The following is an 18,899-nucleotide window of genomic DNA, read 5'->3' on the forward strand; positions in this document are numbered from 1 at the left end:
GCATCAATTCTCTGGGCATGTCAAATTCATCAAATCGACTTGCAAAGTTTTCCCTCAATTTATCAATGAAATCTGTCATTAATTGAGTGACTTTTGGCTCAATTGTGCGTGTGAACGTTGACATGAAAAGAAAAAAGTAAAAAAAAAAAAAAATAAAAAAAAAAAATATATATATATATATATATTTTTTTTTATTATCATGTAATCTTTGGCGGGCCGGTCAGAATCATCCCGCGGGCCGGATCTGGCCTGCGGGCCGCCAGTTGAATAGCCCTGGTATACATGAACAAATGTATTAATTAATTAATTACATGTTGGATGAGAGATAGTGACTGTCAAATGAGCTATAGCTATAATAATATAGAATATAGATATAGCTCTGCATATAGCTTGTGACGCACAGTGAAAATGCCTATCCTTTAGCGTGGCCCATTGACTACAAGGATGGAGATAATAGCTGGCGCTGAATGAGTTAAAAAAAAATCTAAAATAGAGTAAATTGAATTTGTTACCACCTATGTGGATACCTACAACATGTATGCGACCCATTTTGTATTCTGACAGATAGCCTGCTATAAAACGGTGTATGCATAATAAAATAGATGTGTTTATTTCAAGGAAGCCTGTATAACTAACAATCACCATTATCATTACACGTGTCCATTTCAACATGTTTTGTCAAAGTCACTAATATTAGAGAATAGATTTGTTTTTTTTGGCATGGAAACTTTTATTGTGGTGTTCCGCTGTGGGCGGAAGCGGGTTGTTGTGCAGGCTGGGTGCAGGCTGTTCTTTCTGCCCTGTGATCATCGCGGCTGCGCTGGAGCACACCAGCCATGTTTGATCATTTAAAACCCAAAGGTTAGCGATTTGTTGTTTATTATTTATCGCTGTGCCATCTTCTATCATATCTGCCCAGTCGAAGGCTTAAACGCATCGATGCCTTTGAAATCCAAGGATTGAAAGGTTAGACGGTTTTAATTGAAATTTGAGCGAAACTTGTTCTTGTTCTGTGGGAGGATGCTGCTGCTGTGCGCGTTCTCTCTGTTAGCTACCGTTAGCTCTGTCAGCTACCGTGGCGTTAGCTCTGTTGGCTACCGTTAGCTCTGTTAGCTACCATTAGCTCTGTTAGCTACCGTGGCGTTAGCTCTGTTGGCTACCGTTAGCTCTGTTAGCTACCGTGGCGTTAGCTCTGTTGGCTACCGTTAGCTCTGTTAACTCTGTTAGCTACCGTTAGCTCTGTTAGCTACCGTTAGCTCTGTTAGCTACCAGTAGCTCTGTTAGCTACCGTTAGCTCTGTTAGCTACCATTAGCTCTGTTAGCTCTGTTGGCTACCATTAGCTCTGTTGGCTACCATTAGCTCTGTTAGCTCTGTTGGCTACCATTAGCTCTGTTAGCTACCATTAGCTCTGTTGGCTACCATTAGCTCTGTTGGCTACCATTAGCTCTGTTAACTACCGTTAGCTCTGTTAGCTACCGTTAGCTCTGTTGGCTACCATTAGCTCTGTTAGCTACCGTTAGCTCTGTTGGCTACCATTAGCTCTGTTGGCTACCATTAGCTCTGTTAGCTACCATTAGCTCTGTTAACTACCGTTAGCTCTGTTAGCTACCGTTAGCTCTGTTAGCTACCGTTAGCTCTGTTGGCTACCATTAGCTCTGTTAACTACCGTTAGCTCTGTTAGCTCCCGTGGCGTTAGCCCTGTTAGCTCACTAACTGCCTCAACAAGCAGTTCACGCTCGGGTCTCGCTCCTCAGCGGGGCTACCTACCGACACCACCGACACAACTGTTTTGATAGCTCGTTGACCAGCTCGTCGCACCGTTCGACGTGTTGTCCGTGTCTCAGCATCAGACACCAGGCCCGGTGACTGCAGCCGCGGCGGCGGCTCCAAGGTTATCTAGCGACAAGCAACACAACTGAACTGACGCTAGCCAGACAGCTAGGAGCACCAGGAGCATCTCGCCGGAGCCCCGCATGTCCTCCCCCTGCTCCACAGCTCCACACCGGGCTGGTTAGGGCTAGAGCTCACGGTGTGACGGTGAACAACACGGTGACGCTGGTAGCTAACGTTAGCTCGCTAACTGCATCCTCTCGCAACAGTTGTGCTCCCAGGCCTTATTGAGATGAGGACATTAACCAGCGGTAGCTATATATTTCTACCGTTGCCGTTGGGCCAACACTAGCGCACTGGCGCTGTAATATAGTGCGTTCAGCTCAATGTTGTTCAACTGTACACCGTGTTTGTGGCTTCTTCTTGTTGTGGCACGGCTCGCTGTGGCCCTGATGAGGTGGTGATGAGCACACAGACATCAGGCTCATTGTCCATGGTCGCTGCCGGGTCGGTGGACATGCGGGCCTGGCTGGCATCTGCTGTATGTTTACCGTTACTGTTGGAAACCCACCATGTTGTTGTGGGCTACCTTTGTTACTGTTACAATACAGTGTTGATGTTTGAGGGACTTAGTGACGGGGGTGACGTTACTGTGCTCCAATAAAAACAACTAGCTATGCTATAGGTTACACAACATAGTGTTATTACAGGTGTATTTCTCTCTCTCTCTCTCCCCACTGGCAAATCGTGTTGAATAATAAATAAACGAGTTTCCTCTAATGTTTGATTCCTCTAATTGTTTTCTTTCTAGATGGAGGCAAATAACCATTTCAATTATGGCACCCACCCCTCAGTGTCGGCAGACCCGGGACTGAAGCTCTCCTCGGGGGAGTCTCTCTATACTAACGGCTCCTCCATGACTTTCCCTCAGCAGGGGAAGAGTGAGTATTGTCAATGTTCAGCCTTGAGCCAGGATAACGAATAAGACCTCTATATTGAAACTGTGTGTTCTTGTATATAATCAGAGAAATATTGGCATGCAGTGTAGCGGCTGTTGCATTGCTGGTTCCAGTACTGGAGAATTTCAGTGCATCCAGCTAAACTGAGGGTTAAAAACCCAGAAATCCCCCCTACCCCCACACACACTATTTTGTAATTTTCAGGTGCTAGGCAATCATGTCTTCATATCAAGACATGTGCTTTCCACCGTAAGTGTTGCATTACGGTAAACTATAAATTTGTCTAACTTTACCAACATCTCTCTCTCTTTCTGACAGATATGAATGGAGAAATGAATGTGAATGGTGTCACTACTGTACTTGGGTCCGGTGTGTCTGGTTCTCACCCACCGACGGCTCCTTACCCTCACATGAGCAGCCACCACCAGAGCAGCATGAGCTACGACTACCTTTGGGGAGGACAGCCTCAGTACAGCCCAGCCATGAGCCCCTCTCCTGGGCATGGGATGCACCAGAAGCAGCCTCCCCCTGGTATGATGCAGCCTCAGTCACAGCACCACTACCAGAGTCATGGACAATACCAACTCAACGGGGGCATGGGAAGCTCCCACCAGCCCCCCGGGGCAGGCCCGCCCAACATGTCCCTGACTGGGGGTCAGTACTGGAACAGGGAAAGCCCTGGCCCACAGCAGATGGGTTATAACTCTCACAGTATGTACGGGGCCTACCAGAGTCAGGTGCACGCTGGGATCACCCCCTCGCAGCAGCAGTCTCTACAGCCACCTCCACACCAACAGTCACAGCAGCACCTCCACTCCCACCACCACCCGCACCATCACCACCAGCAACCTCAGCATTACGGCATGATGCCTAACGAGATGCCCTACTACCAGCCCCAGCACCCCCCCCTCCCCTCCCCCCAGCCGCAGCCTCCGACACCTTCTCAGACCCAGAGTCAGGGTCAGATGATGCCCCCGACCACCCAGAACTTCACCCCCCCCCGGGGAAGCCCGCAGCACCACACCGGCAGCCCCCTTCCGATGGGCATGTCCTCTGTGCCCATGATGTCGCCGTCAGCTGCGCAGGACGGCGGGTCGCCCCAGAGCCACAGCAGGGAGAGAAGCCCTCATGCTGGTAACGTGGGAATGCCCGCGGTCATGCAAGGTGAGGTGTTCTATATGTTTACGGTGCACGTAAAATACATCGGTTGATTTTTGAGTCTTATCCTGTGACAAGTCTCTTCTTGTTTTGCTTGAGAATCTTAAATACCGGGACAACGGCGAGGACTTGGGATTTGTTAGACCTGATTGATTGGGCTGATTTCCCATTATGATGCACTAGCTTCCTGGGTTGGCCTTTATATTTCTGGATAGAAATAACATTTCCGGTTCTCAAACACACATCTCCAGTTTTTTTTTCTGTAGTCGTGTGGCTCAGATCCATCTGTTCTCCTGCTCCTGCTCTTTGGTCCTTCTTTGGTTGCCTGGCTGTAAACATCGATGTAAATCTACTCTCATACCTCTGTTGTTTTCTGTTATATTCTGGTGCTGCTCACCATGTCCGAGTGGGACTGAAGTGACCCCAAGCGTCCAGTTCCTCAGAGACATTTTCAAAGGGCTTTTCTAGATGCAGACTTGTTGTTTGGGCAGTGGGAAAACAAGAGATTAATTTAGCAGACTTGTTGTTTGGGCAGTGGGAAAACAAGAGATTAATTTAGCAGACTTGTTGTTTGGGCAGTGGGAAAACAAGAGATTGGGCAGTGGGAAAACAAGAGATTAATTTAGCAGACTTGTTGTTTGGGCAGTGGGTAAACAAGAGATTAATTTAGCAGACTTGTTGTTTGGGCAGTGGGAAAACAAGAGATTAATTTAGCAGATTTGTTGTTTGGGCAGTGGGAAAACAAGAGATTAATTTAGCAGACTTGTTGTTTGGGCAGTGGGAAAACGAGAGATTAATTTAGCAGACTTGTTGTTTGGGCAGTGGGAAAACGAGAGATTAATTTAGCAGATTTGTTGTTTGGGCAGTGGGAAAACAAGAGATTAATTTAGCAGATTTGTTGTTTGGGCAGTGGGAAAACAAGAGATTAATTTAGCAGACTTGTTGTTTGGGCAGTGGGAAAACGAGAGATTAATTTAGCAGACTTGTTGTTTGGGCAGTGGGAAAACAAGAGATTAATTTAGCAGACTTGTTGTTTGGGCAGTGGGAAAACAAGAGATTAATTTAGCAGACTTGTTGTTTGGGCAGTGGGAAAACGAGAGATTAATTTAGCAGACTTGTTGTTTGGGCAGTGGGAAAACAAGAGATTAATTTAGCAGACTTGTTGTTTGGGCAGTGGGAAAACAAGAGATTAATTTAGCAGATTTGTTGTTTGGGCAGTGGGAAAACAAGAGATTAATTTAGCAGACTTGTTGTTTGGGCAGTGGGAAAACGAGAGATTAATTTAGCAGACTTGTTGTTTGGGCAGTGGGAAAACGAGAGATTAATTTAGCAGATTTGTTGTTTGGGCAGTGGGAAAACAAGAGATTAATTTAGCAGATTTGTTGTTTGGGCAGTGGGTAAACAAGAGATTAATTTAGCAGACTTGTTGTTTGGGCAGTGGGAAAACAAGAGATTAATTTAGCAGACTTGTTGTTTGGGCAGTGGGAAAACAAGAGATTAATTTAGCAGACTTGTTGTTTGGGCAGTGGGAAAACGAGAGATTAATTTAGCAGACTTGTTGTTTGGGCAGTGGGAAAACAAGAGATTAATTTAGCAGACTTGTTGTTTGGGCAGTGGGAAAACGAGAGATTAATTTAGCAGACTTGTTGTTTGGGCAGTGGGAAAACAAGAGATTAATTTAGCAGACTTGTTGTTTGGGCAGTGGGAAAACAAGAGATTAATTTAGCAGACTTGTTGTTTGGGCAGTGGGAAAACGAGATTAATTTAGCAGACTTGTTGTTTGGGCAGTGGGAAAACGAGATTAATTTAGCAGACTTGTTGTTTGGGCAGTGGGAAAACGAGATTAATTTAGCAGACTTGTTGTTTGGGCAGTGGGAAAACGAGAGATTAATTTAGCAGACTTGTTGTTTGGGCAGTGGGAAAACAAGAGATTAATTTAGCAGACTTGTTGTTTGGGCAGTGGGAAAACGAGATTAATTTAGCAGATTTGTTGTTTGGGCAGTGGGAAAACGAGATTAATTTAGCAGACTTGTTGTTTGGGCAGTGGGAAAACGAGAGATTAATTTAGCAGACTTGTTGTTTGGGCAGTGGGAAAACGAGAGATTAATTTAGCAGACTTGTTGTTTGGGCAGTGGGAAAACAAGAGATTAATTTAGCAGACTTGTTGTTTGGGCAGTGGGAAAACGAGAGATTAATTTAGCAGATTTGTTGTTTGGGCAGTGGGAAAACGAGAGATTAATTTAGCAGACTTGTTGTTTGGGCAGTGGGTAAACAAGAGATTAATTTAGCAGACTTGTTGTTTGGGCAGTGGGAAAACGAGAGATTAATTTAGCAGACTTGTTGTTTGGGCAGTGGGAAAACGAGAGATTAATTTAGCAGATTTGTTGTTTGGGCAGTGGGAAAACAAGAGATTAATTTAGCAGACTTGTTGTTTGGGCAGTGGGAAAACAAGAGATTAATTTAGCAGACTTGTTGTTTGGGCAGTGGGAAAACGAGAGATTAATTTAGCAGACTTGTTGTTTGGGCAGTGGGTAAACAAGAGATTAATTTAGCAGACTTGTTGTTTGGGCAGTGGGAAAACGAGAGATTAATTTAGCAGACTTGTTGTTTGGGCAGTGGGAAAACAAGAGATTAATTTAGCAGACTTGTTGTTTGGGCAGTGGGAAAACAAGAGATTAATTTAGCAGACTTGTTGTTTGGGCAGTGGGAAAACAAGAGATTAATTTAGCAGACTTGTTGTTTGGGCAGTGGGAAAACAAGAGATTAATTTAGCAGACTTGTTGTTTGGGCAGTGGGAAAACGAGAGATTAATTTAGCAGACTTGTTGTTTGGGCAGTGGGAAAACAAGAGATTCATTTAGCAGACTTGTTGTTTGGGCAGTGGGTAAACAAGAGATTAATTGTTCCCATATTTGGAAAGAAGCATAATGCCTATTTGTGTGTTTTAACTGTAGCACCCAGCATCTGATTTGTGCCAAACGTATCCCAAATCTGACATGACTAGTAATTAGTAATAAAAATTACGACTAATTAGTAATAAAAATCAAGCCACAGACTCCCATCAAGCCCACACTAACGGCTTTTATATTAGCCTTTGGTTACAATTAACATGAAGCTGCTGTTTCTTTAGTCTTTCTTAAATATTCTTGGTGAATATGGAAATGGTTATTTCCCCTGGTCAGAGTAATGACTCATTGAAGTTGTGTTACATTACATATTGTGATAGTGGCAGGTTTCAACCAGCGGGCGGCGCTGTTGCTTCCATACCGGCCAACCGTTTGCACTCATTGTTTTGGTTTTCGAGGAGCCAGTGATGGGTTGGATTATGTAAATCATGACATCCTGGCGTACTTTTTTGTTTCACATTCTTAACCACATCAACAATTTCAGAACACTAATAGTCTGTCTGTGTCAAAATACACTTTCTGTGACACTTGCCATAGAATGCCTCATTATGTAATCTCTGCACTCTCATACCAAATTGTTGTAAGTGGTAATGGTGCATTTATATAGTGCTTTTATCTGAAGAGCTTTACAATTTTTGTTCCTCACATTCACACACCGATGGCGGAGGCGACCAATACCATGCAAGGTGCCAACCTGCTCATCTGGAGCAATTAGGGTGTCTTGCTCAAGGACACTTCGACATGCTCCTCGACACGCTGCCCAGGAGGAGTGGGAAACAAACCGGGAACCTTCTGATCACCAGACGACCAGACACTCTCCCTCCTGAGCCACTGTCGCTCCCATGCTACTTGTATGAGTCGTTTCTCATCTAATATATATGTTCTTGTTTCTCTTCCCCAGGGCGGATGAATGAAGCTTTCAAGGAAGTGGATACGAGCTATAATGGAATGGAAAGGGCATCCGTCGCCCAGCGGTTGCCTACAGGCGACAGCTACCCTCCCACGCCCCCTGTGCTGCACATGGGGAACAGTAGTGACTACCGTCAGCATGCAGAGCAGCCATCGCCTCACCTTCCAGACATGGCTGCACCGCCCCACTCCATATCGTCGCATCTCCCTGAGTCTCCTGCTGCCGCTTCCACGTCACTGGCGGCGGCGCCGACACCTCCCCGGGTCTCTGCGGCTCCTGCGGCCTCCGCCCCCGGCCGTCCGCTTATTTCGTCCCCTTCCGCTATATCTACTCCGCCTCGGATTTCGACGCCTCCGAATTTACACTCCGTCTCTTCTCAAACTATTCCCCCCAGACTCTCCTCCCCACCCCTGATGGTCCAAGGCCTTAGGCCCCCCCCTGCCTCGGTGGCTCAGAGCTCCCCCGCCGGGTCCACACATCTGTCGGTAGGATCCCCCTCTTCCTCCATGTCTGCATCCCCTCCCGCGTTTTCTCCACCTCTGATGGACACCGCGTCTCCGGAGGCTTCCTCAATCCTCCACTCTGTCGCTCCTCCTCTGTCGTCGTCTGTGGCTCATCAGATCAAACCAACACTGCCTCCCACAGTCCCTGCAGCCGCACCCCCTTACTCAGCTTCCGCTCCCATTTCTGCTTTCCAGCAGATGGTCCAAGGGTCCAGGCCCCCCCCTCTGACGTCCCACCTCCCATCTGGACCTGGGGGTCAGTGTGAACGGTCTGGACCGCCGTCATTAGTGTCTGGTATTTCATCACCAGTGTCTGGCACTTCCTCTGTGTCTCTGGCGTCAGTAACCACAAATTCCTCTTCGTCAGTTACTGTGACTCCGTCGCCTGCTGGACCTACATCCTCTGCGCCGCCTGACCCTCGTTCATCAACGTCTGCACCTCCTACATCAGTACCCAGGCCTCCTTCGGTGGGCAGTGCACCCTTTGACTCGGTGCCCCTGCCCCACCCTCAGACACCATCCACTCCTCCTAGAGGATATTCTGCTCCTCCCACTGCTTCTGCAGCATCACTGGAGGAGGTGAGAAAACCCTCTGTAACAGCCCATCAAGGTTCTATGGCCCTGCTCATGTCTGGTCCGCCTCCTCTCACTACTCAAGGCCCCAAGACGGCACGTGTATCTGACCCTCCTACCTTGTTGTCTCTGCCCCCCGAAGTGGTGACTACTTCTCCAGTGGTCCGGAATACTGCCACCTCCACGCCTCCCGCTCCCAGCAACACTCCTCCACACGTCTGTCCCAAGCCAGAACACGGAGGCACTGAGGACAGGAAGCGATCTGCCGTGACGCCAGCTGGGAAAGTAGAGGAGCGTCCCCCTCAGCCGGAATCAGGCACGGTAAAAGCGCCGCCAAAGGTGGAAGCTACTGAGACTCAGACTAGCAAACCCGAGACATCCTCCTTTACGAATCCTCCCGGGACTGTGGAGTCCCCAGAGACCACTGCCTCTGCTGAGCAACAGGCCCACAACAGACTGCCAGGCGCAGAGTGGCCTCTGGAGGAAAATGACACATGTGAGATGGAGGACTCCGTGGTGGAACCCTCACTCGCGGATTCCTCTCATCTCCACAGCACCAGGATGGAAGACGGCCATGTGGGCTCCTCTCATCTCCACAGCACCAGGATGGAAGATGGCGATGTGGGCTCCTCTCATCTCCACAGCACCAGGATGGAAGACGGCCATGTGGGCTCCTCTCATCTCCACAGCACCAGGATGGAAGACGGCCATGTGGGCTCCTCTCATCTCCACAGCACCAGGATGGAAGACGGCCATGTGGGCTCCTCTCATCTCCACAGCACCAGGATGGAAGACGGCCATGTGGCCTCCTCTCATCTCCACAGCACCAGGATGGAAGACGGCCATGTGGGCTCCTCTCATCTCCACAGCACCAGGATGGAAGACGGCCATGTGGCCTCCTCTCATCTCCACAGCACCAGGATGGAAGACGGCCATGTGGCCTCCTCTCATCTCCACAGCACCAGGATGGAAGACGGCCATGTGGGCCCCTCTCATCTCCACAGCACCAGGATGGAAGACGGCCATGTGGCCTCCTCTCATCTCCACAGCACCAGGATGGAAGACGGCCATGTGGGCTCCTCTCATCTCCACAGCACCAGGATGGAAGACGGCCATGTGGGCTCCTCTCATCTCCACAGCACCAGGATGGAAGACGGCCATGTGGGCTCCTCTCATCTCCACAGCACCAGGATGGAAGACGGCGATGTGACTGAAGAGACTTTCAACGACTCGTCACTAGACGACACCTCTCGGCTGGACGCCTCTTCGAGGCTCGCCGGCACCTCCAGGCTCGACGTTACGTCCAGGCTCGACGTTACCTCTGCCACGGAGGACTCCTCTCTTACAGACGACGACGCCGGCTCCCTCCTGGGCGACTCCTCTCGCTTTGACGGCACCTCATGCCTGGACGATTACTCTCAGTTTGACGACAGCTCCCGCATGGCGGAATACTCGTATGGATTTGACGACACTTCGCGCGCGGAAGGCGAAACTTCCGACGCGTGCGAGGCCACTGTCGACAGCAGCTCGTCTCCAGAAGACTCCGGGGACGACCCGCTGGATGACACCTGGGCAGAAGGGACCTCTCGTGCTGAAGAAACCATGGACGGCTGCCCGAGTGCTGGGGAGTCCATGCTGGATTCCCTGAACGACACCTCTGGGATGGAGCGGTCCCACGATGACACCTCTGGGATGGAGCGGTCCCACGATGACACCTCTGGGATGGAGCGGTCCCACGACGACACCTCTCGGATGGAGCGGTCCCACGACGACACCTCTCGGATGGAGCGTTCCCACGACGACACCTCTGGGATGGAGCGTTCCCATGACGACACCTCTGGGATGGAGCGTTCCCATGACGACACCTCTGGGATGGAGCGGTCCCTGAACGACACCTCTGGGATGGAGCGTTCCCATGACGACACCTCTGGGATGGAGCGTTCCCATGACGACGCCTCTGGGATGGAGCGTTCCCATGACTACACCTCTGGGATGGAGCGGTCCCACGACGACACCTCTGGGATGGGGCGTTCCCATGACGACACCTCTGGGATGGAGCGGTCCCACGACGACACCTCTGGGATGGAGCGGTCCCACGACGACACCTCTCAAAACGACATCTCAGACTCACTTGGCCCGCCTCAGCTGTATCATCAAGGTGCTTTTTCATAGTTGTGTATAATATACGTATATATATACTATATAGAATAGAAATACTTTAATAGTATATAGTTTCCTATAGTATTTGGTTGAAGTGTTTACATTCATACATGTGACTAACCCTCATGTTTTAGAAGGAATTCCATTCTTGCCAAATGGAGAATAACATTTTTTCACATAATTCTCCTATGTAGTCCTCTAGGGCTGTCTTAAATACTTCGAAGCTTCGTTCGATGGGCATGGGATTCGAATATGAAAAAAAAAAAATATATATATATATATTTTTTTTTTGTCCAAAATCAACTCTGCCTCTCATTGTTAACACATTGACTGCCACGCTTCTATCCATCAATGTATGATCACTGCCACCAGTCTAAGCCTATGGAGATGTTCACCTTCTTTGCAGGGCTATAACTTTTTAAATTGTATAATAATATAATAATAATACATCTATTTTATATAGCGCTTTTCCAGGTGCTCAAAGACGCTTCACATGGGCAGGAGAGACAAACTATGGCAAAACAAAAAAACAGAACAAAACAGAACAAAAATAATACATGACAAAATAAAATAAAACCGACAGAATTAGAGGTCAAAAGCAAGATTGAAAAGGTGGGTTTTGAGGGCTGATTTAAAAGATGTCAGGGTGTTTGCATCACGGATATGGCTGGGGAGGGCATTCCAGAGGGAGGGGGCAGCAGCAGCAAAGGCCCTGTCGCCCCAGGTCCGGAGCTTGGTCGTGGGAGGTGTTAGGAGGTTGGCATCTGCAGACCTAAGGCGACGGGTGGGCGTGTGACGGTGGAGGAGGTCGGACAGGTAGGGAGGGGCGAGGTTGTTGAGGGCTTTAAATGTGATGAGTAGTATTTTAAAATGTATCCTGTATTTGATTGGAAGCCAGTGGAGGTCGTGGAGGACAGGGGTGATGTGATCAGAGCGACGGGTGGAGGTGAGCATGCGGGCAGCAGAGTTTTGGACATATTGGAGTTTATTGAGAATAGTGTTTGGTGAGCTATTGCTAAATTGACATTACTATGGCCCATTCAACATCGATTATCTATCGTTCAGGATGTAGGAACGTTATACTTTTTCATTCATAGATTCATACGAAAATACCGTCTAGAATATAAGTGTTTTTATCGTTTTCTGTAGTAATTCCTAGAACGCTAGTTATAGGCCTAAACGCATAATATAGATTATCGATTGCAGTTTATTCGCGATACACGCTATATAAAAAAATCCAACTGAACACGATCCTAAATGTTATGACTCATCATGCGCGGATGAAAGGGGGGGGGGGGTCGTTTATAATTCCGTGATCGTCAGTAAATGCTTTATGTAGTATGGGTGATATATTGATCAGAGCGGTTTGCATTGAAAAGAATAAACAATCAAGAGTTATGGCAGCGATCCATATACACGGATGTGTGTCTAGAGTCCCGCAACAATATGTGACTGCCGGACGGATTTCCCAGATGCACCGAGATCACCAGAGATCCATTTCCGGTTGTAACTCGCCCGATCATCCACCAGGCGGCGGTATTGAAGCGTTGCACGGTTGTGCAGAGTCCCACTGTCTCAGCAGAGGCTGGGTGGCGGAATTATGAATACCATGGCGAAAAAATTTAATATGATCTCAATAACGTCGTACGCCGTGGTTTGGCAGAATTCGCATGATCAGCAAACCCGTCGTACAACGTGATTGGTGGTCAATGTGTTAATTACAACAAGCAATGCTGTTTGTTATTTAAAGGGGAACTATTTTACTATTTCTTTCACTATTTGGGCACTTTTACACAATTCCTGTGAGTTTATGGAACACCTCTGTAATTTTTTATTTTTTTTAATTCATTGTTTTGTATTTCTAATGAAGTCCTCAAAAACAGCATTTTTCTACCTCAAGATCTTAAGCCGTTTTGAGGCTGGGCTCCTAAACCACTGCGCCGCCTGAACATCATCATGCAGCTGTGTCTCTCTGACATCACAGATCAGCACATTTTCAGATGACTCAGTTCAGTGAGGGTGAATATTGTGAGAGGAGAATTGGAAGAATGCGCCAATATGAGAATTAGAGACATAGATCATATTAATATAAGTCCACATAGCTAGGAAACAATGCTAAACACTGAAAAAGGCCATTTATAAGATAGTTCCCCTTTAAGATGAGGTCGGACTCGGCACTGACAGATTTGTGTTCATTGTGCTGCTTTTATAAAGCCTCAAATGATGGCTTACAATATTTCATGAATGCAAAGTGTTTCGTTTGTAAGATTTAAAAAGGTTAAAACTTTACAGCACTGACAAAGTTGAACAAAGTGCTGTACAAGTCCCACAACATAAAAAAGTCAAAAAAAAATGTAAATGTTTTTTTTAAATTAAAATTATATTTTCGAAGCTTCGAATTATAATCTAATCTCGGCCCCGAAGCTTCGAATTCCAAAAGAAAATTCGAAGGTCAGCCCTATCCTCATTATGCAACCACTCATTATATAAACAAGCACATTTTAATACCCTTGTTCCTGATGTAGGGTCTGAAGCGGAGATGAAGGGACAGGATCTCCCAGATTCGGCCGGACCAAACGGCATCAAGAGCGCCGCTAATGAACCCGCCGCCCCGCCTGTCCTCGAGATGACGGATGAAATCGCTGTAGCCCCCGGCACCCTTGCGGAGAGTCCCGCTGTCCACCTAGCCCAACCCGCAGCCGAGCAGACGGTGCCGCAGACGGTTCCGCCGCTGAAGCTGAAAACACCTGGGAAACCACGCAAACCTCGAGCTCCCAAGACCTCCACTCCAGGTATTTAGCGTTCCGAATGCACCATGTATGTCTTTCATATTGACGCATCCCATCAGAGGATGTACCCCCCCCCCCCCCGATAGATAATAACGATAGATAATTGACCGGAGGGAATTATTTGCACTTGCAGACAGATCAGCTGCAGGCTTGCATGGATTTCTACAAAGAGCTTCTAGAGGGCAGTGGCTGAGCCTCAGTGCTGTGTCCCTTTTTGTTTTAACCTCTTAACGTGCACCGGGACGTATATGCCCATGTGCAAAACGCACAAAAGTCACGGCACTTTGCGAGAGTCTAGCGGCTCGGGCTGCATTTTTGGCTGAACATATAAATTACAGTTCGAAAGATATATTTGTTGCCGTTCGAACGCCACCTCAATCGACCAAATCCGTGCCTCGGTTCTCGAGTTACATGACGATATGTCAGGCGAGCGTCTTTTTACACACCGCACGTCAGATGACCACCCCGGACTTCCGACGCTCCAGAACTGCCAATCATGCGCTGATGGCGAAAATGATTGGTCAGAGTTGTAGCCAATGAATGTACCTTTCCAATGATACCCCACGTGGGGGGGTGCGAATAAGGGATCTAGGTGAAAGATGATGAGCGAAAACCAGAAGTCAATCGCACTTCAGAATGAATGGCCGTGGATGAGGAAATGGATTTTCGAGTTTTCTTTTTTTGTTGCACGGTTTACCCAGATCTCTTTCAAAGACTAATTTCTGAATGGATTTCTATAAAATGTGGACCTGTACTACATAAGACTTCAGGCTATGGATCCGCTGTGTTTTTCAAAAGAGACCAGGCTCATGCATGTGCTATAAGTATAAAGATAAGCTTTGCAAAAAAAGTATGCAGTTCTCAAGTTCAAGTAAAAAGATTGCCACTTTTCTGGGTGCCTGCCAGTATCTTCCGCTGTCTGAAGTGGAGCATGTGTTCCGGGCTGAATGTCTGTTCTGGGCAATTCCAGCGTTATGGATGTTACATTCAGAGAGAAAATTGGAAACTTACCTTAACAATGACAAGGCATCGATTTGAATTGGAAGTATAATTTACACATTTTAGTTACACTTATTGAGATAAAGATGAGCCTGCAGTAAAAGATAATTTTACCTTTTGGATTTTGAGATAGGTGACAAAATACACAGCGTTATGGATGTTACGGAAATGGACAAGCTTTTCGGACTCACTGAACACATGATAAACTCTGTGAATATCTTTTTCAAAGAATAACATGTTTACTATCACTTTGTAGGGAAGGGTTTGAGGTACCCAAAAAGCACATTCAGGAAAACCTGGCATTTCCTCTTAAGGAATGAATCACAAAAAAGTGCCGTTATGGATGTTACACGTCTGAAATGGGGCTTTACCCACATGTGTTTGACTTCGGTGGACCATTTTGACGGTCAAACCAGTCTGGATTCATGTTGTAGTCTGAAAAAATGCCAGGAAATGCTGAGAGAATTGTTGAATATATATAGAACACAAATGTTCTAGAATGTTCCATTATGACATCATACTGTGACATCACAAATGTTCTAGATTGTTTGATTATGACATACTGTGACATCACAAATGTTCTAGAATGTTCTATTATGACATCATACTGTGACATCACAAATGTTCTAGAATGTTCTATTATGACTAGTGCTGTCAGGCGATTAAAAAAATTAATCTAATTAATTACAGGATTTGTAATGAATTAATCTAATTAATCACATTTTAATCGCATAACCATTTTATGCCTGATATTCTATATTCTATAATCATATTTCAAATTGCATGTGTCCGGATGGCAGAATTCAGTACTGTATCTACAAAACCTTCTGTTTAATCATCTTCCATCTATTAATTTGCTTAGATTTTTCAGGTCTGGTCAATTTGAGCATGGTGTTATTCACAGTCAAAGATAAAAAAAAATTATTGATATTCTCATTTGGTTCATTACAATTTACTCAAAATAAAATGTTCATTCAATCAATCACCGCGCAGATTGATTGATTGAATGAAAATGTTATTAACAGATTGCAGAATGGGTACAATACAGTACGGCTCAATACTAGGGTTGGGCATCGTTTGGATTTGAACGATTCCGGTTCCGATTCCGATTCTCCATATCGATTCCTGTTCTAAACGATTCTCGATTCCGATTCTTTGAGGTGCAGGTCAAAACAGGTCACAGCTTATTTCGAAGGAGATTTTTATTTTTTTTTTTATTTCAAAAAGAAAATCATACTATTCACATTTTCAGTTGACTTGATACAGTTTAATTTGGTTGCTGTACTGTAACTAGGGTATTAAAGTAAAAAAAAAAAAAATATCGAAATTTAGAATAGAAATTCAAATATGTTACTTCCGGTTCCAGAACCGGAAGTTAGGAACCGGTTCCTATTAGAACCGGTTTTCGGTGCCCAACCCTACTCAATACACACAATTGTTAAGGGGATGCAGACCAGAGAAAGACTTTCGTCTTGTTTACATCAGGGTCCCCCATTTTCAATTCATAATGAATTGTAAGTAAGGGTGCACCTTGCACCGTGCAATCCATTCTTTGTGGATCTAGCCCACAGTATTTCTGACACTGGGAATACATTCCCTGAGATTCATAGATGTCCCTAGAATCAGATACCAAGAACATGCAAATGGACCATATTAAAAAAAAACTTCTTTAAATGTGTAGTCTACATTCTTATGGAATGAATGATAAAAAAAAAAAAAAAAAACGTTTTTTTTGTAATTAATTTTGAGTTAATTTTCATAACGCGATAATTTGCTGTGTAATTAATTAATCTAATTAACGCGATAAACTGACAGCCCTAATTATGACATACTGTGACATCATAAATATTTTTTTGGGAACTCCAACATTTTGGGAAATTAGCTTATTTAACATCTTCCCTGGAGTTAGACAAGAAGATACATACCTTTTTTGTTTCTGTGCCTGTTTAAACATGTCATTTTAATGAGCCAAAAGCAGCCCCATAGTGCTGCCTATTATTTTTTTTTTAAATTGAGAGAAATATACCTTGATGATCTCGGGGAACTGCTTCATCCTGCGCCCGCAAGGCGTGTAGTACCAGGTCTCACCCTTCATGCGCTCCTCCACCTTCCTCACGCGGATCTCTCGCCTCCAACTACAGTAAAGGAGAGGCAGTTGATGATCCAAAACCCCAACGAGTCGTGGAAACAAAGCACCAATGTGGCGAGATGTAATATTCAGGAGCGAACACTGTGGCTGTTCACCCGCTCAAAGTGGCAGAAGCTAATCAAGAATAAAGAACCACCAGGGGGCGCCGTTACCCGTGCAGCAGCGGGAAGAGGACCTGCTCCTCTGTGGCCACCCTCCTCCTGTTGGCTTGCAATCAAAAGTTAGGGGGCGCACTGAAATTATGGCAAGGGTTATTAGCCCCCTAACTTTTGATTGCAAAGTCTGACATTGACCCCCTTTTCAGGAGTTGACCTAGAGCCCACCAAGGTCATGCATATCAAGTTTGGTCAATGTCAGACCTTGCAATACACTGTAAGGCACTGTAAGGCTACTGTCCTGCCTCACTTCCAGTGATGAAGCTAAGCTATGCTAACGGAGCGTCTATTCCCAAAGCTAAAATGCACGCACAGAGACAAAAAAGGTATGTATCTTCTTGTCTAACTCCAGGGAAGATGTTAAATAAGCTAATTTCCCAAAATGTTGGAGTTCCCCTTTAACACTTTCTCTGCCAGAGACGCCTAAACTCGTCATTCCCCGCCATGCTAATTCTGCCAATGACGCCGTAACACGTCATTGAGATCAATATTTAAAAAATCTGTGATCGCAATCATATTTCTCCCCCGGAGACTTGAGATCTACTGTTGATCCCCTCTCAACTCTCCAACGGTTCAAGAGCGCCATCTGGTGGCCGATCGGCGGATCGCCCAAACCGGAAACGGAAGCTGGTGCTCATTCCAATTCGTTCCGATCACTCGCTAATAGTCCCGGGACTCGAGCTAGACACAATGGATAGCAATCCGTTACCAATAACTTGATAAACATGATTTGGACGTATATACTATTATACAACCTGGAGATGGATCGCATATTTCTACATCCCATAATAGGAATATTTTTGCTCCACGCTCATCGCCCAACGGCCCTCGAGACTGGGGTAAGATTCAGCGTGTTTTTTTACCGTGTTCGATATAAACTGCTCTAATGATCATATCACCCACACTAGATGAATCATCTAACGTTGGCCACGGAATTATAAACAACCCCCCCCCCCCCATCCGGTCAACATCAGATGATACGTAGTAACTTCTAGAAGCACGTCCATTTGACATTTTTTATCTCGCGCAGATCGCTATCAAACTGTATTTGATCATCAATATAATGCATTTAGGGCTATAAATCACGTTCTGGAGAAAGCTGCAGAAAACGATAAAAACATATTTATACTGTAGACCATATTTTAGTATGAATATGTGAATGAAAAAGTATAACGTTCCTACGTCCTGACCGATAGATGATTGACGTTGAATGGGCCATAGTAATGTCAATTTAGCAATACAATTTAAAAAATTATAGCCCTGCAAAGAAGGGGAACTTCTCCATAGACAAATAGAGCTGGCAGAGAGGGGTATAATGATGTACATAAGCCTGGCGAAGAAAGTGTTAAATAGTTTCAAAATATCAGTCATTTCTGAAAATAAATTACAAAAAGTTTTTGGAAAATAGCTCTTTATTTGATTAACATAAAGTGTTTTCTATACAGAGATATCGACATCGGTAAATATCGGTATTGGCCAGAACAGCAATATTAATATTGGTTAAATCAGAAAATGAGTTTTGGAGCAATTCCATGAAAATGTCAACCTCACCAGAGAAATGGTATCTCCCTCTGTTATCCATGTGAGGATTGAGGTGTTCACGAATCTGATCAAAACTGACCCAGGACTTGTCCTCTTTGGTTGGAAGTGCAAAGACCAGGCCCGATTTGTAATTTTTTCTGAGAAATTGAATTTCAGCCTGTGTTGTCTTGCTGGGTGACCAATCCTACAAATTGCCTGTTCGTTTTGTTTGTTGTCTCAAACTCAACGAGGAGACAATCCCCTGTCTTGATGGTAGGTGGACGTCT

At 45.7% G+C, this 18,899-nt stretch overlaps 1 protein-coding gene across 3 annotated transcripts in view; it reads left to right on the forward strand.

Moving 5' to 3' along the window:
* The first annotated feature begins 801 nt into the window (after nt 1-801).
* The window catches only part of baz2a (bromodomain adjacent to zinc finger domain, 2A), a 93,749-nt gene continuing 75,651 nt past the window's right edge, over nt 802-18,899 (forward strand). For 2 of the 3 annotated variants that reach the window (XM_084332823.1, XM_084332825.1), the window contains exons 1-5: nt 802-861; nt 2,643-2,772; nt 3,109-3,954; nt 7,755-10,997; nt 13,525-13,791. In XM_084332823.1, coding sequence (XP_084188949.1) covers nt 2,643-2,772; nt 3,109-3,954; nt 7,755-10,997; nt 13,525-13,791 — 4,486 coding nt within the window. In that variant the 5' untranslated portion in view covers nt 802-861. Of the gene's footprint in view, nt 862-952; nt 967-2,642; nt 2,773-3,108; nt 3,955-7,754; nt 10,998-13,524; nt 13,792-18,899 lie in introns of those variants that run through there. The other variant, XM_084332824.1, reaches the window with a different exon arrangement.

This window comes from Notolepis coatsorum, assembly GCF_963971535.1.
Source record: "Notolepis coatsorum genome assembly, chromosome: 17".
Classification (NCBI taxonomy): domain Eukaryota; kingdom Metazoa; phylum Chordata; class Actinopteri; order Aulopiformes; family Paralepididae; genus Notolepis; species Notolepis coatsorum.